Source organism: Thamnophis elegans, chromosome 16 (genome assembly GCF_009769535.1).
Source record: "Thamnophis elegans isolate rThaEle1 chromosome 16, rThaEle1.pri, whole genome shotgun sequence".
Taxonomy (NCBI): Eukaryota; Metazoa; Chordata; class Lepidosauria; order Squamata; family Colubridae; genus Thamnophis; species Thamnophis elegans.
The window spans coordinates 38,499,188-38,524,471 of NC_045556.1; the positions used below are offsets into that span (position 1 = coordinate 38,499,188).

A 25,284-nucleotide genomic window follows, 5' to 3' on the forward strand; every position below is an offset into this window, starting at 1 on the left:
GTCTTTGAGTCCTATCGTTTCAGACCAATGGTTGTCCAATCTCTTCTTAAAAACTTCCAGTGTTGGAATATTCACAACTCCTGGAGGCAAGTTGTTCCACGGATTAATGGTTCTCACTGTCAGGAAGTTTCTCCTTTAAGGAGAGGCTGGTGGTGGTGGTGGTGGGGATTTTAAGAGGGGTGGGCTTCAGCACCCAGGATTCCCCAGACGGTTGAAAAACACTGGCCCATCTCACTGTGTTGGAAAAGGATGAAAACTTTCGCTTTCAATAGCCTTTATTTTTCTAAGCATAGAGAGGAGGGGATTCTTTTTTCTTTTAACTTTCAGTTTTCCTCCTCGAGTAACTGATCTAAATTATTTAAATTTGTTAAAATTAAATTAATTGGATTGAATTAAAACAATTGATTTAAAAGTCCTGCTTTTCTAGGCTACTGGCCGTGGTCTTGGTTTGTGAGGATTCTGGAGGGGCAAAACCAACTAAAGAGCAACACACACACACACACACACACACCCGCTTCCTTAAAAGGGGGCGGATCTGCAGAAGGACCCGCCCCCATGCATTCAAGATCACTGAAGGATCTCAAGGGAGGATCCCAAAGGGTGGTTTCGTTTCTGTTAAATTTCCAAAAAAGGCAACTGGACTGAAAACAAAACCCAGCTGCCTTTTGAAGGAGAGGGACCCCCTTTGGGACCACCATGATCTGGAGCAGTGTTTCTCAACCTTGGCCACTTGGAAGATGTCTGGACTTCAACTCCCAGAATCCCCCAGCCAGCATTCGCTGGCTGGGGAATTCTGGGAGTTGAAGTCCGGACATCTTCAAGTTCCCCAGGTTGAGAAACACTGCTCTACGCCATTCTAGACCTTCTTAAAAGACCTGAAAGTCTGCTCACTGCCAGGAGTTCGATCCTGACCGCTGGCTGGGGAATTCTGGGAGTTGAAGTCCAGACATCTTCCAAGTGGCCAAGGTTGAGAAACACTGATCTGGAGGAGGACAGAGAGATCCCACCAGATCCCTTCCAGCAAAGAAAAGAGACCAGATCTGCTGCTCCTTCGGGGCTCAGCCAAGCTGGGGAGGCGGCAGGCGCAGGACTACAACTCCCATCCTCCTCCTCCTCCTCCTCAGAGCCAAGGGGAGTCTTCACACTTCCACACACACACACACACACAACCACACACTCCTCACACAAAGTCACACCCACCCCGGGAAGGCGGGGCTCCCTTCCCCTCCGGCGTCCCGGCTGCCATGCCTCCCCCACAACCCCCGCGGGCGCACTCACCGGACTCTCCGCCTGGCTGCGGCGGCGGCGGCGGGGGGGGGGGTGTGCGAGTGTGTGGGGGGGGGGGGAGGGGGAAACAAAGCTCCGCCGCGCGGCTGGTTCCGTTTCCGGCGGGGAGGGGGAGCGTGAGGGCGCAGTTCCCACCGGGGTCCGCTCTCCCCGTTCCTTTTCCCCCCTGGCGCTGGCATTGGCAGCGGCGGCCGCTGTCAACAAACCGATGCGTCACTTCCGGCGGCCGTGCCTCCCATCTCTTCCTTCCCCCCCCCCCCCCCCCCCTTAGCGCACCTATATGGGTGCAGCGAGAAAAGCCTTCCCCGCCCGGTCCGGGAAACAGAGGTTCCTCGCCAAGCAGCCCACCTCACCTTCTTGTGGGTTGGGGGGGGGGGGAAGGAGGATGGGTGTTGTAGTCCAACCCCTGCAGTTGCCCTGGAATAATCCCCATAATCCTCCCCCCCAAGGATTATGGGGTTAGAGAATCCTTGTGCCGCCTGCAGGAGAAGGAAGGCAGTTTCCCCATTCCCTTAGCCCAGTGTTTCCCAACCTTGGTGACTTTAAGTCCTGTGGACTTCAACTCCCAGAATCCCCCAGCCAGCTATGCTCCCTTCCCCATAATCCTCCCCCCAAGGATTATGGGGTTAGAGAATCCTTGTGCCGCCTGCAGGAGAAGGAAGGCAGTTTCCCCATTCCCTTAGCCCAGTGTTTCCCAACCTTGGTGACTTTAAGTCCTGTGGACTTCAACTCCCAGAATCCCCCAGCTGGGGGATTCTGGGAGTTGAAGTCCACAGGACTTAAAGTCACCAAGGTTGGGAAACACTGCGCTTAGCCATTCCCTCCCTCTCTTGATGCTGAAGAGAAAAGCGAGGGTTTTTCTTTCCTCAGAAGGGGGAGGAGGAGGTCAGCCTAGGAGGTGTGTGGTCAGGAGCCCCTGACATGGCTGCACTTTGCACCCCTGGCCCCCCCGCCTGAGCAGTCTTCAAGGGCAGCCCTGCCTAAAGCGCATTGCAGTAGTCCAGGTACCTTTTGCTTGCTCCCACTTTTGCAAGGGTTTCTTCAAGCGTTTCCCCCTTCAGGGGTTTGCAGGGGTATATTTTGGGCAACAGGACTGAATGGATAGATAGATAGATAAGATACCGAATAGACAGACATGCATAGGCTGTGGATGGATAGATCGATTATCCTACCTTGTTTCCCTGAAAATAAGATTTATTTTCTTTTGACCTACAAAATAAGTGCATGGATTTATTTTCGGGGAGGTCTTATTTTTGAGGTGCAGGAGGCGGTGAGTGTGGTCACCTCATTGCTGCTGCTATGTTGCAATATTTTCAGGAAGGGCTTATTTTAGTGCATGCGCTCAAAAGCCCAATTGGGCTTATTATCCAGGGAAGTCTTATTTTGGGGGAAACAGGGTACTATACAGAAGACATGGATAAGATTAGATATTTGGATGAATGGGTGATAGGGGAGATGATTAGATAGATAGATAGATAGATAGATAGATAGATAGATAGATAGATAGATAGATAGATAGATAGATGATAGATAGATAGATAGATAGATAGATAGATAGATAGATAGATAGATATAGATATAGATATAGATATAGATATAGATATAGATATAGATATAGATATAGATATAGATATAGATATATATAGATGATAGATAGATAGATAGATAGATAGAGATAGATAGATAGAGATATATAGATAGATGATAGATAGATAGATAGATAGATAGATAGATAGATAGATAGACAAACAGACAGACAACAGACAAGATAGATGATATGTAGGTAGGTAGGTAGGATAGATGATAGAGTTAGATTAGATAGATGATAGATAGATATTTAGATATTTAGATAGATAGATGATAGATAGATAGATAGATAGATAGATAGATAGATATAGATATAGATATATAGATAGATGATAGATAGATAGATAGATAGATAGAGATAGATAGATAGAGATAGATATATAGATATATAGATAGATGATAGATAGATAGATAGATAGATAGATAGATAGATATAGATATAGATATAGATATAGATATAGATATAGATATAGATAGATGATAGATAGATAGATAGATAGATAGATAGACAAACAGACAGACAGACAGACAGACAACAGACAAGATAGATGATATGTAGGTAGGTAGGTAGGTAGGTAGGTAGGATAGATGATAGAGTTAGATTAGATAGATGATAGATAGATATTTAGATATTTAGATATTTAGATAGATAGATAGATAGATAGATAGATAGATAGATAGATAGATAGATAGATAGACAGACAGACAGATTAGATAGATGATAGACAGACAGATTAGATAGATAGATAGATAGATAGATAGATAGATAGATAGATAGATAGATAGATAGATATTGAATAGATGATATAGATAGACAGACAAACAGAGGCATGGATGGATGCATGCGTGGGTGGGTGGGTAGACAGACAGACAAGATAGATGATAGGTAGGTAGGTAGGATAGATGATATAGATTGATAGATATTTAGCTATTTAGACAGACAGACAGATAGATGATAGATATTGAATAGATGATATAGACAGACAGACAAACAGAGGCATGGATGGATGCGTGGGTAGATAGAGAAAGAAAGAAGACATGGATGGATGGTTAGTTGACAGATAGCTTTCTTACACACATTTACATATATACAAGATATGTACATCCAAACATATATATTTTAGCTGATATTTTATTCATTTATTTATGAAATGTTTACACTATCCATCTCACCTAAGTGACTGTGGGTGTGTTTGCAAACAAGGGAATAATATAAAAATATGACTAAAACCGCAGTGTGTAAATGTCTTAGCCAACCGCAAACTATTTTGCATATTTGCCTCGGGGCATTTAATGTATACTATTATATTATTGTAACAACTGAATGATCCGTATTAGCAGACACAATTCCTAGTGTACAAAAAGCATTGAAAACAGAGCCTGCAGCCATATTAATTGTTTATGATTAGTATTATGCATTTGAAGTATATAATTAATATATAAATCGTTATGCATCTTATATATACAATATGTAAATTGGAAATTGCTTTTCCTGTTGCTGAAAGAAAATGCTGATCAAAGATCACAGGGTCCGGGGAGGGTCCTCATTCCCCTTTAACAGTGACCCCCAAATAGAGTTCCCCCATCCATTTGGGGTTGCTAGACTCCTTATCCCATTATCCCCACTCAAAAAAAAAAATCCTGTCTCTTTTTGTTTTATTATTTAAAAAGAAGCATTTCTCTTCCAATAAAAGTCACTGGTAATATTTTAGGAGGATTCGCAAAATCAGACTGACCATCATGCTCAGCTGTAACAATGGCTTGTTGGCATGTAACTCAATGCAGTGTTTCTCAACCTTGGCAACGTGAAGATGTCCGGACTTCAACTCCCAGAATTCCCCAGCCAGCGAATGCTGGCTGGGGAATTCTGGGAGTTGAAGTCCGGACATCTTCAAGTTGCCAAGGTTGAGAAACACTGACTCAATGTACGGTTTAAACCCAACAATGATGGCTTGAGAATCATAGTTAGGATCTCCTACCACAGGGATCCAGCTAAGATCAGGAACAGCTGAAATGAAAGCATTTGGGTATGTGCATTTTGGCTCATGGATTGGGGGGGGGAGTCCAGCGGAGAGGATGGGAATTGTAGTCCACGTTCTGGAGTGGAATCCTGGAGCCCTGCCCACCAGAAAGGATGCTGGCTGGGGAGCACAGGCAATGAAGTCCAAGCTCTGCCAAGACAGCAGGAACTTTGCCAGATGTGGAGCATAGGCCTCGGAGTCCTGGCGGGGGTGGGGGAGCCTGTGCTGGCTTGGAGCAATAGGCAACAGAGTCCCAAGTTCCCCCCAAGACAGCTGTGGAGCATGGGCCACGGAACCAAGGCTCCCACCCACCAAAACAGCTGGGACTGCTGATTGTGGACTGTAGGCTGCTCAGCGGTGGCTCATGGGCTCTGGAGTCCCACCCGGCGGGGAGGAGGAGGAGGGAGGCAGGGCGGGCAGCGGGACTCCTCCTCCTCTTCCTCCGCCTCCGCCATTTAGTCCTCCCGGCGGCGCGCCGGAGCGCCCGGGAGAAGCGGCGGGAGGGTCCGGGCCAGTCCCCGCATCATGTCGCGCCTGCACCGGAGCAGGTAAGGATGCCAAAGCGGGACCCCGGCACACCTTTCCCCGCGGGAGCCTTGCAGAAAATCCCCGGGGTTTGCATCGCCCCCCATTCCCATTTGGGGCGCGGGGGGGGGCAGGAGGGAAGGGAAGGGGGGCTTCCGACCCGGGTGGGGGGGATGCACGCCTTTGGGGTGGGATGCAGACGACCCCCGGCCAACTCGCCTCCTTCCCTGGGCGGCTTCCCTGCCTCTCTAGCGGATCGCCTTTTTCCTTGGCCCCAGGGCGACGATGGAGCAAGCGGGCGCGACGCTGGGAAGACAATCCCTTGTGTGTGTGTGTTTGTGTGTTTGTGTGTATGCTGTTGACAAGCAGCTCCGACCACCAACCCTCTCGGCTTTCTTTTTCTTTCTCCCCTTCTTTTTTATTTGTTTTTCCCCCCTTTTTTCCTGTTTCATTTGGCCCAACTACAAGCAACAATGAATCAAAGAAAAAAAGGAAGGTTTTTAACCTTCCCGGAAGGCCCTTTGCCTGCTTTCCCCATTTTCCTTCCCCGAAAACACAGACAATAGTTTGCTGATTGTTTCAAAAAAAGGCACAGAAAGAGAGAGAGAGAAAAGCAAAACCCAGATTATTTCCTTTCCAAATTTCCCTGTTTCTGGCTCCTGGCAGGGGAAGTTAACTGGTGGTGGATTTCCCCTTCTTGAAGGGGAATCAAAGAGGCTTTTATATATGGATTTTTATTCAAGGAACGAATAAAAAATTAACGAATAAAACGTTAGCGAACCGGTTCCAATTCACGGAACAAAATCCACCGTTCCCCTAAAGAAAAGCCTATCGATTTCTACTGAGGAAAGCCGTGTTTTTAGCACAAAGATGCTCTTGCATTTCTTTGGCTGCTCTTTTCAAAAGTAAAATTTGTATTTGGCCGAAGTTTTAACAGGGCTAAAGAGCCAGAAGATGATCGTTTCTGATTTGAGGCAGGGGGAAGCGGCTATTTTTTTCCGGCTATTCTTCCTGTGTCCATTTAAGGATTTTAAAACATCAGGGATACCGTTTCTTCTAACCAGGTGCTAGTCAGATCTGTTGTCCCAACACATACCTGCGGATGGGGGGGGGGGAATCTAGTTGAGAAATACAAGCAGTCCTCGATTTGCAACAAGTTTATTTAGCGATAAGCGACGACCATTTTTCACAATTACGCCCTTTGCGGCATCCCCATGTTCTGGTGATCAAAATTCAGATGATTGCAACTGGTTTGCGTTTAAGTCCATTGCTGTGTCTCAAAATCCTGAGATCTTCTGAGAAAGCAAAGTCAATGGGGGAGTGAGATTCGCTTAATGACTGCAAAGATACACTGAACAGCGGGCAAGGAAGGGGGCAAGAACTCATTTCACAAATGTCTTACTTAGCAACATGAATTTTGGGCTCAATTGAGGACTACCTGTATAGATATGGGGAGACATTGGGACTGTCGCAGCTGTTGCTGATAATAATTCAGGCGGGGTTTTTTTTGCACTCGAACGTGGTTTAAGCTCAGATAAAGGCCCTTATCGGAATACTGCGGGGGGTTTTTTCAGTTATTTTCCACGTGGCCTTGTGGGGGTGGGGTAGGGGATACAAATAATGTCGCACACTCATATTTTGGGCTTTATCCCACCCCGAAAGAAACGTTAATATGCACTTAGCTAAAACCCCAACAAAGTTCTGGGCCTCCTATTTTCCAGTCTGCAGGTTCCAGGTGGCTTTTTAGGCGAGAGAGAGAGAATATTTTGTGGTTTCTTCGGTGTGAAGGGTGTGCTAACAGCTTCGTCTGGGTTTGTGTTTCCTGTAGAATTGCAGAGTTTGAAGAGATCCTGAATGAGCCCAACATTGTGTTGCAAAAGCTGCGGGATTTTTGTTTCAACGGTAAGGGGGACAAGGCAGCAAAATTTGCACGGAAAGCTGGTTAAGGGAAGTGAGCTTCCACTGAGGATAGTTACATGAAGCCATAGGGCTGGAAGGGACCTTGGAGGTCTTCTAGTCCAACCCCCTGCACAAGGGGACGCAGTGGCTAGAGTGCAGTACTGCAGGCTACTTCAGCTGACCGCTAGCTGCAGTTCAGCAGTTCAAATCTCACCAGGCTCAAGGTTGACTCAGCCTTCCATCCTTCCGAGGTGGGTGAAATGAGGAGCCAGATTGTTGTGGGCATTTAGACTGACTCTGTCAACCGCTTAGAGAGGGCTGTAAAAGTACTGTGAAGCGGTATATAAGTCTGAATAGCTGTTGCTCTTTCAGACAAATCTCTTCTGAAATCCCTTAAAATCCTCCAGTGATGGAACACCCACAGCTTCTGGAGGCAAGCCGTTCCATTGACTAATTGTTCCTACTGTCAGGAAATTTCTCCTTGGTTCTAGGTTGCTTCTCGCCTTGCTTAGTTTCCATCCATTGCCTCTTCTCCTCCCTTCAGTTGCTTTGGAGAATAGGTGGACTCTTCCCTCTTCTCTGTGGCAGCCCCTCCGATATTGGAAGACTGCTATCATGTCACCCCTAATCCTTCTTTTCATTAAACTGCACACACTCAATTCCTGCAGCCATTCTTCATGCACTCTTATAATACCGAATCACTGAATCAAATATTTACCCAATGCAATTCGTTGCAATTTATTAGTTTTATTTGTATCAAAACAAATTTTCTCCCCCTTTTTGTCACGAGATTCCCAAGTAGGGTTTGACAGTCCTCTGCCAACTGGTGTTTAAAGGCCAAAAGTCACTGAAACATCACCTCTATAAATATTTAACAGAAAATGTTCTTGCAAGCTTAAAAATGCCCTATGCATCAAGTCCATTTTTCTTCCTTTCTCTGATGCAGAAATGCATTGGTGCAATGTGGCGGTCACTTCTTTAGATTGGATTATGAGTTTTGCCCCCTTTCTGGACCAGAAAGCCTCCTTACGTCATAAGCTTTCCAAACAGAACAGAACAGAACAGAACAGAATAGAATAGAGGAATGAAGAATAGGATAGGGTAGGGTAGGGTAGGATAGGATTGGATTGGATTGGATTGGATTCTTTATTGGCCAAGAGTGACCAAATATACACAAGGAATTTATCCTTGGTGCACGTGTTTTCAGTGTACATAAAGAAAAATAAAATTGAATACATTAATCAAGAATCATAAGATAAAACACTTAGTGATCGTCAAAGGTTACTAATAAGCTATCAAATCATACTAGGAAACAAACAAAATACTTTATATATTTTAAAGCTACAAGCAATAGGGTTATAGTCATAAGTGGGAAGAGATAGGTACTAGGAAGGAAGAGACTAATGATAGCAATACAGTCTTAGTAGATAATTTGACAGTGTTGGGGGAATTAGTTGTTTAGCAGAGTGATGGCATTCGGGGAGGGGGAGCAAACGGGCCTGGGACCCCCTCCAGCCCCTGGCCCAACTTAGTTGTCCTCTGAACCGTCTCCAGCTCCACTCGTTTCTCTCTCAGGTGCAGCTACCAATAAAACGTTCATCTCGCCTCTTAATCCTTCTGAGGCGGCCATGTTGAAAGGAATTCGTATTTAATCCCCTGATTCTTCCATTTCACAGGAATTCCCTTCGAAGGTGGCTTGCGCTGTCTCTGCTGGAAGGTAAGGGCCTCCTGACCACACAGCCATCGCTTCACCTGCTCATTTGATTCCCCTTTGCCTGACGGTGTTTTAAATTTATGGGAGAGGTAGTTGTTGATTAAAGGGATGGCGGTGGCTCGGTGGCTAAGACTCTGAGCTTGTCGATCACAAAGGTCGGCAGTTTGAATCCCTCGCGCCGCGTGACAGAGTGAGCTCCCGTGACTTGTCCCAGCTTCTGTCAGCCTAGCAATTCGAAAGCATGTAAAAATGCAAGTAGAAAAATAGGAACCATCTTTGGTGGGAAGGTTCCATGCTTGGCGTTGAGTCATGCCAGCCACACGACCACAGAGACATCTTCAGACAGCGCTGGCTCTTCGGCTTTGAAACGGAGATGAGCAGCGCCCCCTAGAGTCAGGAACGACCAGCACCTATGTGCGAGGGGAACCTTTACCTAGTTCTCGATTTACAACCATTTCTTTAGTGAGCATTTGAGAAATTCCTATTGCTAAGCAACACAGTCGTTAAATGAGTTTTCGCCATTATGCGATCTTTCTTGCCGCAGTCATTAAGCGAATCACTGCAGTTGTTAAATTAATAACCTGGTTGTTAAGGGAATCTGGCTTCCCCCCTTGACATTGCTTGTCAGAAGGTCGCAAAAGGGGATCACGTGCCCACCCCCAGGACACTGCGACCGTCATAAATATGAATCCGTTGCCAAGCGTCTGAACTTTTGATCTGGTGACCCCGGGGATGCCGCAACGGTCGTAAGTGTGGAAAAACGGTCATACGTTCCTTTTTCCAGTGCCGTTGTACCTTTGGTCACTAAAATTTACCTCCACGGAAATTGTGAATGTTGGTTTTGTTTTTAATATGTTGTCTTTGTCTCGTTTTCCCCCTTTCCCTTGTCTTTTGTGAGCCGCCCAGAGTCCTCCGGGAGTGGGCGGCATACAAGACAAATAAATAATAAAATGCGTGCCATTAGAGGGACTCCCTGTATGAAATAAAGAAGGCTTAAGAGCCCTGGGTTGGGGAAAGGCTGGTTAGCAAATTGAGGCGTTCAGAATACATTTCTCCCCCCCTTTGCAAATTCTTTTCCTGGTTTGCCTTTTGCAGATCCTCTTAAACTACCTTCCCGTGGAAAGGGGTGCTTGGAATTCCCAGCTGAGGAAGCAGAGGTATGTTGAGCCACTGGCCTTCTCTCCATCTTTCCTCCTTGGCAGAGTCCCGGTCTATTTTCTTAAACGAATATGTGAATTCTTCTCATTCGCATTCAGGCAAAGGCCTGGCAAACTATCTTTCAAAGGTGAATTTATGACCACAGACCTTATCTGTCTTGGAAAGCTGCCAGGTAAATATTTCCCTCACCTGAGCCTTCCCCAGACTCCAGGACTGGCCCATGTTCCTCACCAACCTCCTCCCTGTCCTGCTGGCAGCTCTGCTGGCAGGCCACAACCTGAAGCAGGGAGATGGAGCCAAGAGAACAATCAGCCTGGAGTCCTACTGTGGCCACAAATGGTCCAAATCCCATCTCCCTTGAATTCCGTTAACTGCACCCACCAAAAAAGCCAACGCAATCCTAGGCTGTGTTAACAAAGGGATAGAATCAAGATCACATCAAGTGTTAATACCACTTTATAAGGCCTTGGTAAGGCCACGCTTGGAATACGGCATTCAGTTTTGGTCACCGCAATATAAAAAAAGATGTGGAGACTCTAAAAAGAGTGCAGAGAAGAGCAACCAAGAGGATTAGGGGACTGGAGGCTAAAATATATGAAGAACTGGGTATGTCTAATCTAGTCCCAATTCTGCTGACCGTTGGGTGTGTAGATTCCTGTGTAGATTCCTATGAGCAATAAATCAGTTTAACTGGAATTTAAGGTGTTCTCCTAATCCTTCATGCCTGAGAGTTCCTTGTTATTGCTGAGAATTCAGCTGTGAAGCAGCAAGCAGGGCTAGCATTTTAGCTCTCTTAACTGATTTTTAAAAAATTAAATTTCTATTGCTTTTTCACCTTTCTGCCAGAGGTTTCTCCGTCAACTCGTAATTTTAAATTAATATTATAATTCAATTAATTCTTAAATTGTTCAGAATGAACTGATTTTTAAGTTGATTACTGAAAAGTTTGCCTGTCTGTCTGGATTGATTTAGTGAGTTTTTACAAAATCAAAACCAAGGATAAGATTTCTTTTGTGGTCGCTTAGCGCTGAGGCTGATTTGACACACACACACACACACACACACACACACACACACACACCACACCACACCACACCACACCCTAATCCAGTGTTTCTCAACCTTGTCAACTTGAAGATGTCTGGACTTCAACTCCCAGAATTCCCCAGCCAGCATTCGCTGGCTGGGGAATTCTGGGAGTTGAAGTCCAGACATCTTCAAGTTGACAAGGTTGAGAAACACTGCCCTAATCAATTAAAAGCATTTTCTTCCTGTAGATTTTAGTTTTTTTTCCTCCTCCTATAGATGAACTAAACTGCAGGGCTGATGACTCAACAGAAGTCATGCTAACACTTCCTATCCAATTCTTAAAAACTTTGAAGTCCCTGTTTCTCAACCTCTCAAGTGCTGGCTGGGGGATTCTGGGAATTGAAGTCCACTCATCTTACAGTCACCAAGGTTGAGAAACCCCATTTTAAGCTGACTGAAGTTGGAAAAACGATGCCCACATGACCTAGAAGAGAAAATGCAATTTGAGATGTATTTAAAAAGCTTGTAATAGAAGACAAATTTCAGTCAGCAGGACACTGTTGAGGCACATTTATTTCCACCTTGCTGGTTGCGGTGTTTTGGGTAGAAAGCCAAATGGGTACGACTGGCTATTTGGGGGTCTGTGAAGACGCTGCTTTTTGGTGGGTAGCAATAGCAATAGCAGTTAGACTTATATACGGCTTCATAGGGCTTTCAGCCCTCTCTAAGCGGTTTACAGAGAGTCAGCATATTGCCCCCAACAATCTGGGTCCTCATTTTACCCACCTCGGAAGGATGGAAGGCTGAGTCAACCCTGAGCCGGTGAGATTTGAACCGCTGAACTGCTGATCTAGCAGTAGCCTGCAGTGCTGCATTTAACCACTGCGCCACCTTGGCTCCTTGGGTAAAAGAAATTCCGTCAAAGATTTAAAAGTGGGGTTGTGTTCTCAAGTATTCTGCCTGGCCAGATTTGCAGACGCTCCTTCTGAGTAGCCATCAATGGCCTTTTCCAACAGAAATCAATGAAAAGCAGTGACAGCGTAGTACTTTTAAAAGCAGGGATCAAATTGCAAATTGGTCTTGCTTCTTAATAATGCATGGAGCTTCATAGCTAGGAGTATATTTTTTGTATTTTCCCTGGAAAATCACTTTAAGGCCGCCCGACTTTGTTGTATTTGCCAAAGGAAAAAATGGAAATCGCTCAAGGAATCTGAGGGAAGAGATATGTCCAAAATGCATACAATGAAATAATTTCAGAATTGATGTCCAAGGCTGTAGTTTTCATTTTGCTCTTAAGCTCAGGATGTGGCTTCATACAACTTCTGAAATGTGGGTGTGATTTAATCAATCATGCCATTTCATCTTCCTTCCTTCCTTTCCTTCCTTCCTTCCTTTCCTTTCCTTCCTTCCTTCCTTCCTTCCTTCCTTCCTTCCTTCCTTCTTTCCTTTTCCCTCCATCCCTCTCAGTCCGCTATCCATCTATCTATCCTCCCTCCCTCCCTTCCCTCCCTTTTCCTCTCCCTCTTAGTCTGCTATCCATCCTCCTTCCTTCTCCCTCCATCCTTGTCTGCTATCCATCCTTCCTTCCTTCCCTCCCTCTCAGTCCGCTATCTACCTTCCCTTTCTCCCTCCCTCCCAGTCACCTATCCATCTATCCATCCTCCCTCCCTTCCCTTTCTCCCTCCCTCCCTCCCTTCCTTCCTTCCTTCCTCCCTTCCCTTTCTCCCTCCCTCCCTTCCTTTTCTCCCTTCCTCCCTCTCAGTCCGCTATCCATCCTCCCTCCCTCCCTTCCCTTTTCCCCTCCCTCTCAGTCTGCTATCCATCCTTCCTTCCTTCCCTCCCTCCCTCTCAGTCCGCTATCTATTCTTCCTTCCCTTTCTCCCTCCCAGTCTGGTATCCATCCTTCCCTCCCTCCCTCCCTCTCAGTACGCTATCCATCTATCCATCCTCCCTTCCTTCCTTCCTCCCTTCCCTTTCTCCCTCCCTCCCTCCCTTCCTCCCTTCCCTTTCTCCCTCCCTCCCTCCCTCCCTTCCTTTTCTCCCTTCCTCCCTCTCAGTCCGCTATCCATCCCCCCTCCCTCCCTCCCATTCCTTTTCCCCTCCCTCTCAGTCTGCTATCCATCCTTCCTTCCTTCCTTCCCTCCCTCCCTCCCTCTCAGTCCCCTATCTATTCTTCCTTCCCTTTCTACCTCCCTCCCTCTCAGTCCGCTATCTATCCATCCATCGTCCCTCCCTCCCTCCCTTCCTTCCTCCCTTCCCTTTCTCCCCTCCCTCCCTTCCTTTATTGTTGGATGTGTTTGAAACAATGGAGACTGTGTGTCTTTGTGTTAAACAATATTCAGCTCTGCTTGCTTTGGAAAAACCTGGCAGTGTTGGTGGAAATGGAGTGTTTGATAAGGTGAATTTTTTTCTTTTTTTTGAACCGTCTCCTTCTGCATCCTCTTTTTGAAGGGAACTTTACGCCCAGTTCTTGAAGGAAATGATTATCCAGCCGGGAATAGCCAAAGCTGAACTCGGAGTCTTCAGGGAAGATGTCACCTTGGAGGACCATGTAAGGAACCCCCCCCCCCCCCATTAGCCCTTTCCTTCTATATTTCAGTTGGGGGTTTAGGATGCCAGTCAGTCTGCCTGTCTGTGTTCATTTGATTTAGATCCTGCTTTATCTAACAGAAGTTCAAACTCCCATATATAATACTGCTTCTGTATTTCCCCCCACCCCACCCCACAACAACCTGTAGGTAGATTTTTATTTTAACCTCCTAACTGCTCTTGGAATTTCACAGCTGTTAAGCAAATCACTCTCGCCATTAAGCGAGACATCACAGGACCGTGAGCTGCAACTTTCCCAGCCAGTTTCCCCATTGACTCTCCTAGTTAGAAGTTGGCCAGGAAGGTCACACGTGACAATGACATGATTGCAAGGCTCTGCAACTGTCATGGGTGAGAGCCAGTTGTTCATTGCCCATTGAAGCTAAAATGTTCATAAGCGCAAGAGTTAGTTGGAAAAGTCACTTGTAGCTTGAATGGCCACTAAACAAATGGTCAGAAATCAAGGACTCTTCCACCAGCTGAGAAAATGGGAGATTGTGAGTTCTAGTCCCATTTTAGGCATGAAAGCTGGTTGGGTGACTTTGGGCCAATCAGCAGGAGACAGTGACTTCTAGTCCCGCCTTAGGCGTGACCGTCAGCTGGGCCAATCCCTCTCTCTCCCTCCCCCCCTCTCTCCCCCCCTCTCTCCCTCCCCCCCCCCTCTCCCTCCCTCTCTCCCTCCTCTCCCTCTCTCCCTCTCTCCCTCTCTCCTCCCTCTCCCTCTCCCTCCCTCTCCGTTTCTCCCTCTCCCCCCTCTCTCCCATTCTCTCTCACCCTCTCTCTCCCTCTCTTTCTCCCTCCCTCTCTCTCTCTCCCTCTCTCTCTCCCTCTCTCTCCCTCTCTCTCTCTCTCCCTCTCTCACTCCCTCTCCCTCCGTCTCTCTCTCCCTCTCTCCCTCCCTCTCTCTCTCTCTCTCCCTCCCTCTACCTCCCCCCCCCCCTCTCTCAGCCCACCTCACACAATTGTTGTTCTGGGGAAAACAGGAGGAGGAAGGCATGTTGGAGATGTTGTCCAACCTTGAGTTGTTTGTAAAAATAATAAAAGTTAGGATGTAAATAAGAAAAATAAGACAAAGTCCGCTTCTGCTCTCAGCTTGGTTTTGACTGCCCCTTCTCCCCAAATCTTGTTCTTCAAAGCCGCTGAACCCCAACCCCAACAGCCAGTGGAACACTTACTTCAAGGACAACGAAGTCCTCTTGCAGATCGACAAGGATGTCCGGTAGGTCAGGATGGTGGAGTCGCCCTTCAAAAATAATCAGGAGACTCAGCCACTTCCAATGGGTATAAAGATTCCTTGGCAGCTTAAGCTCTTGACAAGAATCTGGCCAACTGGCCCTTAAGGGAAATGAGCGGGAGAGAAGAAGGGCACTCAAAGAGAGCTAGACTTCGATCTCTTGCTGGCACGCAGGGGGACTTGTGATGCGTTTGACCCCGCCCTCGGGCTCAGCCTGGTCATCTCTTACATCCAGGGACCCATGCACTGGTTAGTCCCAAACTAGGATGTCCTTGAACCATAACTAGTAGCTCCAATATAGAAGAAAATGTTGGGGAAGGTTTGAAAAATCCGCTTTCTTTCCTCCCCCCCACTCCCCCCCCCCCCCGGTAGGCGACTGTATCCTGATATGGCATTCTTCCAGCGCCCGACGGAATATCCTTGTCTGTTGATTCTCGACCCCCAGAACGAATTTGAGACCCTTCGCAAGCGGGTGGAACAGACCACCCTCAAATCGCAGACAGTGGCACGGAACCGGAGTGGAGTAACTAATGTAAGAGAATAATTTGGGGTACAAGGTTGAGGGGTGGGGCCAACAAGCAGATTTTGCTTTTGGGGAATGTGTCACAGGGGGGTCTCATAAGACGAATGTTTGGAGCCCGTCATAATACCCATAGACAGGTGGTCCTTGACTTACAACAGTTTCTTTAGTGTTCATAGTTATGACATACAGTGACCTTTGATTATGTGTTCATGGGGCTGCGGTGATGATTGTAACTGCTAGGACAGCTTATAAGTGACCCAGGCTTCCCAAGAGCCTGAAGCCAACTCCTAGTCCTGATAAAAAATCATTTTATCAATTTCTGCTCATTCACCTTCAGCAAAGTCTTTCCAGGGAGGATTTACGGTCACAGAACTTCTCTGGCTTGGAGAGCTGCCAGGCCGATATCTGCAGAACTTAGCAAGGAGTCCCGGAGAGTCACGAACCGACAAAGCGAACTCCACTCCCCTTTCGCTCCTCTTTTATTTCCTCTGGGAGGGGCCATTCATCATCCACCTGTGGCCTTACTCCCAAGTCGACCCCTGTTCTTTAGCTCTTCTCTTCATCTGGCCACTCTGCGCATGCGCACACTGGGAACAGGCTCCAGCTGTTCCTCTGCCTCACTGATGTCTGACTCTGAAGGCAGCTGATAACTGTCAGATGGCCCTGGTCCCCTCTCTGCCTCCGACGCAGAGCCCTCATCATCCGAGCCTCCCCCAGACTCCAGGACTGGCCCATCTTCCTCCCCAACCTCCTCACTGTCCGAATCTGCTGCCAACTCTGCTGGCGGGCCACAACAATAAGTCCCATTTTTCAGCACCGTTGTAACTTTGAATGATCGCTAAGTGAACGGTTGTAAGTCAAGGACTCCCTGTACCCATGAAAGATGCTGGGCCCCATTTTCTCCTTGTGTTTCTTGCAGGTGAGCTCCCCTCTTAAGACACCGGTGCTGAGCGAATACGAAGTTCTCCCTGATGGCTCAGAGGCCCATTGGGAAGTTGTGGAACGAATCCTGTTCATCTACGCGAAGCTGAACCCTGGAATCGCCTACGTCCAAGGGATGAACGAAATTGTGGGGCCCCTCTATTACACCTTTGCGACAAATCCCAACAGCACATGGAAAGGTATGGGGGGCACGAGAGGGTCCTGCCACCTTAGGGTCTGATTGATCTAGAGAAAACACAGATAACAGTGTGTGCATGTGTGTGAACGTACATATTAGGCATTTATATTGACCTCTAAGCCACAAGCTCTCCTCCCTTATCAGCTGATCCAGGGGAATGATTAATGCTCCCTCCCATATTTGGGCATACCAGGTGCTTTTACAAAAGAAAAAATGATAGACAGACAGACAGACAGATGATAGATAGATAGATAGATAGATAGATAGATAGATAGATAGATAGATAGATAGATACATAGATAGATACATAGATAGATACATAGATAGATACATAGATAGATTAGATAGATAGATTAGATAGATAGATAGATAGATAGATAGATAGATAGATAGATAGATGATATGATAGATAGATAGATAGATAGATAGATAGATAGATAGATAGATAGATGATAGATAGATGATAGATAGATAGACGATAGATAGATAGATGATAGATAGATAGATGATAGATAGATAGATGATAGATAGATAGATAGATAGATGATAGATGATAGATAGATGATAGATAGATAGATGATAGATAGATAGATGATAGATAGATAGATAGATAGATAGATAGATAGATAGATAGATGATAGATGATAGATAGATAGATAGATAGATAGATAGATAGATAGATAGATAGATAGATAGATAGATAGATAGATAGATGATAGAGCACATAATACATACATATGATATACATATGATGGAAATACATAGTCAATTCAAGAAGTTACAGGCAGGTTAGAAAAGATGATAGGGAAACACATATTGTTTTTATTAGGTATACTATCAGAAAAACTTGATAAGGAAAATAGGTATTTAATATTAAATGTCTTAACAGCAGCGAGGATCATTTTTGCACAATACTGGGGAAGTGAAGATATACTGTGAGATGAAGAAATAGTTAAGAAGATACTAGACTGCAGAAATGGATAGATTGACATTGAAAATTAAGCAAAAAGGGGACGTAGAATATTATCAAACATGGAATCTATTTTATCAGAGGTTGGAAAAAAGGGGTGGAGATTAAGAATGTAAATTTATATTGTTAAGCAAATTAAATAACCAGACAACACGATGTTTATAAAGCCCTAAGAACTGTATTTAATAGAAAATCAATTTAAAAAAGGGGGGGAAAAGAAGTTATATGCAGGTAGTCCTTGAATTATGACCCCCAACTGAGTTACAGAATTCCTGTTGTTAAGTGAATCTTCCCCTGTTTTACAACCTTTCTCGCCATAGTTGGTGGGACTAGAACTCACCATCTCCTGCTGATTGGTGAGTCATTGCAGTTCTTCAGTCAGCAACAGGGTTTGTTAAGTGAATCTGGCTTCTCCATTGCTTGTCGGAAGGTCGCAAAAGGGGGCCACGTGACCCTGGGACACCGCAACTGTCATAAGTACATGTCAGTTGCCAAGCTTCTGGATTTTGACCACGTGACTGTGGGGAATGCCGCAACGGGAATGTGAAAACTGTTACCAAAGTCACTTTTTTCCCGATGCCGTTGTAACTGAATGGTCACTAAATGAACTGGTTTTTTTTAAATAAATATTTTTATTAACAAACATGTAAAATACACACACAGACACAAATTAGATGTACACCACATTTATACAATACAGTACGAAAAGGAACTTCCTGTTTTTTATAATAGCAATCATCAATCTCTACCGCTCGCCTTATATTATTTCCCCTTCTATTGTAGTTTTATTTGGATTTCACCATTCTTAACCCTCTTATTTTACTCATAACTATTATTTTTGAGTTTTGTTATATTCCTTCATTGATTTTTGTTTCTTCCTTCCATCCACCTACACCATTTATCCCATATCTGGTAGAATTCTGATTCTTCCTTTCCCTGGATTTCTTTAGTTAATTTATCCATTTCGGCACAGTCCATAATCTTTCTTATTATTTCATCTTCATTTGGGGTTAGTTTGTTTTTCCATTTCTGGGCAAAGGTGATGCTTGCCACTGTAAGTATATGTAGTATTAAATATTGGATTTCTTTTTTGTATTTCACCGACATAATTCCTAATAAAAAAAACTTCAGGTTTCCATTCTATTTTAACCCCTGTTATTGCCTCCAGCCTTTTCCTAAATGAACTGTTGTATGTTGAGGACTACCTGTAGCTGACGGTGTCTCCCTTTCCATGCCCAGAGCACGCCGAGGCAGACACCTTCTTCTGCTTCACCAACCTCATGTCGGAGATCAGGGACAACTTTATCAAGAGCCTGGATGACTCCCAGTGTGGGATCACCTACAGGATGGAGAAGGTCTACGTCATCCTGAAGGAGAAAGACCGAGAGCTCTACATGAAGCTGGTGAGAAGTTGGCGGCTGGAGGCAAAAGCGGCCCTTTGGGGACCTTTTACGGGGTTGGAAGGTCCATCCTGGTCCACCAAACCAGGAATGTCTTCTCCTTTCCGCTTTTTCTAGCGCAGGTGGCACCCGCTTTTCCTACATGGCTTGGGACCTGGATATCTGCGGGACCGCCTCCTGCCACATACCTCCCATAAGATCCCACAGGCTGGGCCTCCTCCGGGTACCGTCGACCGGGCAATGCCGGTTGGCGACTACTTGGGGGAGGTCTTTCTCTGTAGCTGCCCCGGCCCTGTGGAATGATCTACCCGCGGAGATCCGGACCCTTCCCACTCTCTCGGCCTTCCGGAAAGCCATTAAAACCTGGCTGTTCCGGCAGGCCTGGGGCTGTTGACCCCAAAATACGGTTCCAACCCCATTCAGAATGGAGTGCATGATGTGTTATATTTTATATCTATTTTTCTCCTTGTATCTTATTTTGTTCTCTTTTGTTTATTGTTGTATTGTAAGCCTCCCTGAGTCCTACGGGATCGGGAGGCATATAAATGTTATTAAACCTAAACCTTTTCTCTTTCCAGCAAGAGCAGAATATCAAGCCCCAGTTCTTCGCCTTCCGCTGGCTCACGCTGCTGCTCTCTCAGGAGTTCCTGCTGCCCGACGTCATTCGCATCTGGGACTCCCTCTTCGCCGACGACAGTCGCTTCGACTTCCTCCTGCTCGTCTGCTGCGCCATGTTGACGTGAGTTCGATTCTGCGCATCCCAAAGAAGCCCGACGTGGAAACACGGGAACCTCGGAGGAATGTCTCCCGCCCTTGCTTTCCATGGGACGGGGTAGAGCCGAGGTGGCGCAGTGGTTAAATGCAGCACTGCAGGCTACTGCTAGATCAGCAGGTCAGCGGTTCAAATCTCACCGGCTCAGGGTTGACTCAGCCTTCCATCCTTCCGAGGTGGGTGAAATGAGGACCCAGATTGTTGGGGGCAATATGCTGACTCTCTGTAAACCACTTAGAGAGGCCTGAAAGCCCTATGAAGCGGTATATAAGTCTAACTGCTATTGCTATATTGCTATTGCTATTGCTTCCACTAAACCCCCCAGTCAGCTGGGGTTAAGGCAAGAGGCTAGAAACTGGGCGATGGTGAGTTCTAGTCCCGCCTTAGCCATGAAAGTCGGCTGGGTGACAGCCCTCTGGTGGTTGAGCCAGTCGCCAGAGGGTTGTGAGTTCTACTCCCATCTTAGCATGAAAGCTGGCTGGTTGACTGGGCCAATCACCGGGAGGCAGTGAGTTCTAGTCCTGCTTTAGCTGAGTGACTTTGGGCTCCCTCCCCCTCTCTCAGCGCAACCCACCTCACAGTGCTAAGAAAACAGTAGCATTATGTTTTATATCGTTTATATTTGTAAACAATGATAAAGGAGGGATATGAGTCAAACGAATTGATGAAAATAAAAGGTTCTTTTTCATTTCTGCCTCTTGCGTTGTCCATCCTCGATCCCTTTCCTGGTGGATCCCAGAGGATCCGTTTCTCTTCCTCTCTTGTCTCCCACAGGCTCATTCGAGATCAGCTGCTGGAAGGGGATTTTACTGTAAATATGCGGCTTTTGCAGGTAAAGGGAAGAGGGGAAGGCAAAATATTTCTCTTCCTGGCTAAGAACCAACCTGACTGTGTTCACATCAAGCCAGCTTTTGTTTTAACCGTGGCTTGTTGAACAAGCTGTACTAGCTCTTACCAAGGGGCAAAATCATCAGGGCCAGCTGTTTCTAGTTCTCTTTTTTTTCCTCTCCTTACGTAGGAAAGTCATAAACGAGATGCCCAACTTTACCCATCTTTGAGACTTTCTGGAATCCTCTATTGTATTGTTGTAATGTTGCTATTCTATGCGGGGTGGGGAAAGGCAGGAGGTCCAGGGGTGAAATCCTCCTGGTTCGCCGAACCGGTAGGGACAATTGTCGTTGGTTCTGCGAACTGGTAGTAAAAAGAAAGTTTCCACGGAGCCGTGTGATCATCGGAAGCTTTCCCCACTCTGCTTTTTAAAGCATTTTTTTCCTGCCGGTTTGGGCAAATAGATAGTAAAAAAGGCTTTAATTAAATTTTAAAAGTTGACCACGCCCATCCAGTCATATAACCCCAAAAAAACATGCCCAATTTTTTTTACATTTCACCACTGAGGGAGTCCTTGACTTATGACCATTTGTTCAAAGAGCCCAAATTTTGATCACGTGACACTGGGGGGGGGGGAGGTTTCCTGCCACAACCGTGTGAGTTGTCGTCATAAGTCCATTTTTTTTTCTGTGCCATTGTAACTTAGTGATTGCTTAAACCAGTGTTTCTCAACCTTGGTGACTTTAAGTCCTGTGGACTTCAACTCCCAGAATTCCCCAGCCAGCTCTGCTGGCTGGGGGATTCTGGGAGTTGAAGTCCACAGGACTTAAAGTCTCCAAGGTTGAGAAACACTGGCTTAAACCAAAGGTTGTAAGCCCAGGGGGACAAGGATCCTGCAGATCTGAGGGTGTTTCGGAGTTGGGGGGCCCTTGTCCGCAAGTGGTTCCCCCCTCTTGAAGAGCGGGCTGCCTGCAATTTGTAAGAATTTCTCCCTCACCCGGTGCTGCCATTGTTCCTTTCCCACTCAGGATTACCCCATCTCGGATGTCCACCTGATTCTGAAGACGGCAAAGGACCTTCAGGAGTCCAAGTAGCTCGCCCATCCAAAGGGTCAGCAGGTGTGATGGCCGCTTGTCTCCTGAGTGAAGGGCCTCTGAAGGAAGGTCGAGTTCTTCTCTTCCGAAACCTCCTCAACCGGATGTGACTCCTCTTTGCCACCATCTTTTTGGGGCAAGGGACTCTTAAGGAGATGAACTACAAGGCCCCTCTTGAAAGCCTCCAGAAGTGGCCCAAGAATTGGACTCGATGGGAGAGGACCGACCACTTCTGGGAACTTCTCCCGCAAGGGGCCACCAAATCCAGCTCATAGTTTTGGGATAATAAGTTCTTCCCAGCCGCTCTCAATCCAGATACCAAGCCTTCTTTGTTAGATTTCTTCCTTCTTCGGTTCGGAGACCAGCTATTCTTGGAAGTTTAAAAGAAAAGGGGGGAAAAAAACCTGAAACGATGATGGAAATGTCTCCTCAACTTCTGCCTTAGACCTATTTCCTCCGTTGGTGAATGTGGACGTGAAAACACAGAACAACATTCTCGCTGTCAGTTGTTGGTGTTTCCCCACTGCCTCTGCGATCTTCCAGTGCTCTGCAATGAATTATAAGTTATTCCCCCAAAATTGATAAAAGTCTATCCTTGCCCAATAAAGAGTTTCCTGCGAGCCAAAATAACTAATAATTTAGAGACAGAAGTCTCGATCTGCTAGTTTTCTGCTTGCAGGGAGAATCCCCATCCCCACTTTGATGCAAAGTGATTATTCTAGCAATGGAAAAAGAATTTTGATTATTTTCAGAACTCTGGCATGTTAATAACCTGCTATTCTGGATTAGTTTGAGTTCCCAAAAGCTAATTCGGCCTTTGTGACATTTGAGGAGGTAACTTTCTTTTCCTCTAGTTAAATTCAAGGTAATATGTGCTGTGTTGATTTTTTTGAGGGGGTGTGTGTGTGCTATCATCTTGAATCTAAGATGGAAATTAGAGGTTCGATGTACCTCAGCAAAGCAAGACTTTATTTTCTGGGTTTTGATGCCAATCGGGAGAATTTTCATTTTGAAATCGTTTTTAAACAGCCCTGAATATTTTTTATGCTGTGCTGTGTCTAAAGAGGATTTAAAATAAGAATCCTGCTTTTTCCAAGAAGAACAGGGGAAAGATTATTTCTGTCATCCTTCTTGCTTCTACTCCAACAACAGGAAATATCCCAAGGGTCCATTTTATGGCCTTTTTCTGATAATGCATGATGGAACCAGAAACTAGGAGATGGTATCAAAACATCTCTAAATTTATACGTCAGTAAACTGTAACCCTAATGGAACTTCACTGCAGGAAATCCATTTTTGCTTTGCTGCAAAATGAAGAAAAATGAGCAAGATCCCTGGAGTTTCAAAAATTATATTCCATATGTCCCCCTAATTATTACGTATTATCTGGATGGAGGGAAATTGTTCTGCAGTAAAGAGTATGTTGGGCACTTTTGAAGGCTGCCTTACAGCTTTTATACAGCATAATCACTGCCAAATCCTGCAGCTTTACCTCCTTCCGCAGAGCAAACTTTAAAAGACACAAAAATGCAAAAGCTTGCACGGAGAGTGAAACAGCCACTTGGCATTTGACATTCCCAGTGGAAAGGAGAAAAAGAAAGAAATATACATTGCTCTTCTCCCAAAATACAGTTTCTTGCAAGACAGAAGGCTGTCTTGGACCATTTTTCCCCCCATGTTTTTTCTGGATAATTGTCTTTTTCTTTTTAATTTTGACGGCAGCCACTTACTGGATACGATGTGCGATGCATAGCAGCTGAGTTTTGAGTTTTCTCTGACAGTTAAATGGAATGTAAAAAAAAAAAACACCATTCGGATTATGATATTTAAAATGTCACGTGGCAATGAAAGGACGAAAAATGTCTGAGTGTGTTTGTGTTAGTGTGTCTGTGCATAAAACAATTCCAGTTTCTTGCATATTGGGGTAGCAATATACAAGATTGTTACACACCTGTGCACACCATCCCACAAAACTCCTTAGAACGGTTGAGCCTATTGTTACTTCCAAGTTCAATGTGTAAAAATGCTTTTGCGAATCTCTTCGGCAGCGCTCTGTTACACCAAGATAAATAACATTTGTTTTTCTTGGCAGATATAATAGATCAGATCGACTCAATTTTGCTGCCATTTTATTCACTGTCCTGCCGAATCTTTACTTTTCTTCTCTCATTTTGACACCTTCAGCTGCTTGCTGAAATAGCTTTTTTATTTATATTGGCTAAACTGGCTTCCCGCTTCGAGCATCAGATGTAAAATTATGTTTAAAAAAAAGAATGGATGGGGAAAAGATAGAATAAATTAAAAAAAATGCTTGTGAAGTATGTAGAAATAGGTAAGAAAAATCTTGAACTGAGTTTAGAAGAGTATAATTGGTACAGGAAGTTCTCTACGGCTCTTGGTCGATCTGTAATTTTTTTTTAATTCTGTATTTTGGGAACAGCGGAATTATGTGTTCAGCAAATTCTCTACAGCTTCTTTTGTTGATCGGTATTTTTTCTTTCTTTGTTTCTCTTTGGGGGGTGGGGGGAATGGGAACAAAACCAGGCTCATTAATGATGAAGTTATTTCAAAGGATCATTTTTTGGTGGAGGATTTCGCATAAATTGAAATGAAAATAGACAAATGGCGAATAACGGGGACAAGTTATTTTACAGAATTATTTCGGGGGTGAAAGGTTATTTGCAGAAATTGGAATTAAAAAAGGATAAACGATGCACAAAGGGAACAGTATTATTTTGGAGAGGTTTTGAAAGTGCTTTTGCAGAAATTGGAATTAAAACAGACAAATGATGGATAAAGGGAGCAGTTATTTTGAAAGATTATTACTGTGAAAGGGCTTTTGAACTAATTGAAATTAAAATGGAAAAAGGGAAGAGTTTTTTTTGGAAGTATTATTTTGGAGAGGCTTTGAAAGGGCTTTAAATATCTTCAAGGACAGACCAAGGGACCGAAAGTGCAAAGAATACGGACATTTCTTAAAAGGGGCAATGCCAGATTGATGGCAAATCTAAGATCCCAGGGCTTTAATTGGGAGTATAAAGTGGCCACTTTCTACTAGCTTTCTTCCCATCACAACAGCCTTATCAGGTAGGCTGAGTGGAAAGAACAGGGGAATATTTGGAGGGGGGGATTTTCAGCGGGATCTTCCTGTGCTTCCAAATTTTGCCACGTCGGGGTATAAAGGTGTGATTTTGCGACTTTCACCCCCTTCGGTCGTCCGTCCGCAGCGGAAAGGGAGGCAGCGCCCTCACTGCGAAAAGGTGGCAAGAGGCGAACTGTCCTTTTTTTAAAAAAGTTATTTTTATTCTCTTATAGTTACAGGTATACATTCACATAGTTATTATTCTTGTTTATCTCATATATATATATATATATATATATATATATATATATATATATATATATATATATATATATATATATATAATGTTGCAACAGTAAAAATAATGGCTTTGTGTCGTGATGGTCTCTTGTGATGAGCCGATAGACAGAGAAAGGAAGCAGTGTACTTCCTCCCATATTTGGGCAAAACAG

At 45.1% G+C, this 25,284-nt stretch overlaps 1 protein-coding gene across 1 annotated transcript; it reads left to right on the forward strand.

Annotated features, from left to right (window-relative positions):
* Positions 1-5,332: 5,332 nt before the first annotated feature.
* On the forward strand, positions 5,333-24,520 carry LOC116519208 (TBC1 domain family member 13-like). Its single transcript, XM_032232969.1, has 12 exons — positions 5,333-5,443; positions 7,249-7,322; positions 8,996-9,036; positions 10,129-10,190; positions 13,672-13,771; positions 14,946-15,028; positions 15,416-15,575; positions 16,486-16,687; positions 18,896-19,059; positions 19,635-19,795; positions 20,603-20,660; positions 21,685-24,520. The coding sequence occupies exons 1-12, from the start codon at positions 5,421-5,423 to the stop codon at positions 21,748-21,750; spliced, it is 1,194 nt and encodes a 397-aa protein (XP_032088860.1). The 5' UTR covers positions 5,333-5,420; the 3' UTR covers positions 21,751-24,520.
* Positions 24,521-25,284: the final 764 nt, after the last annotated feature.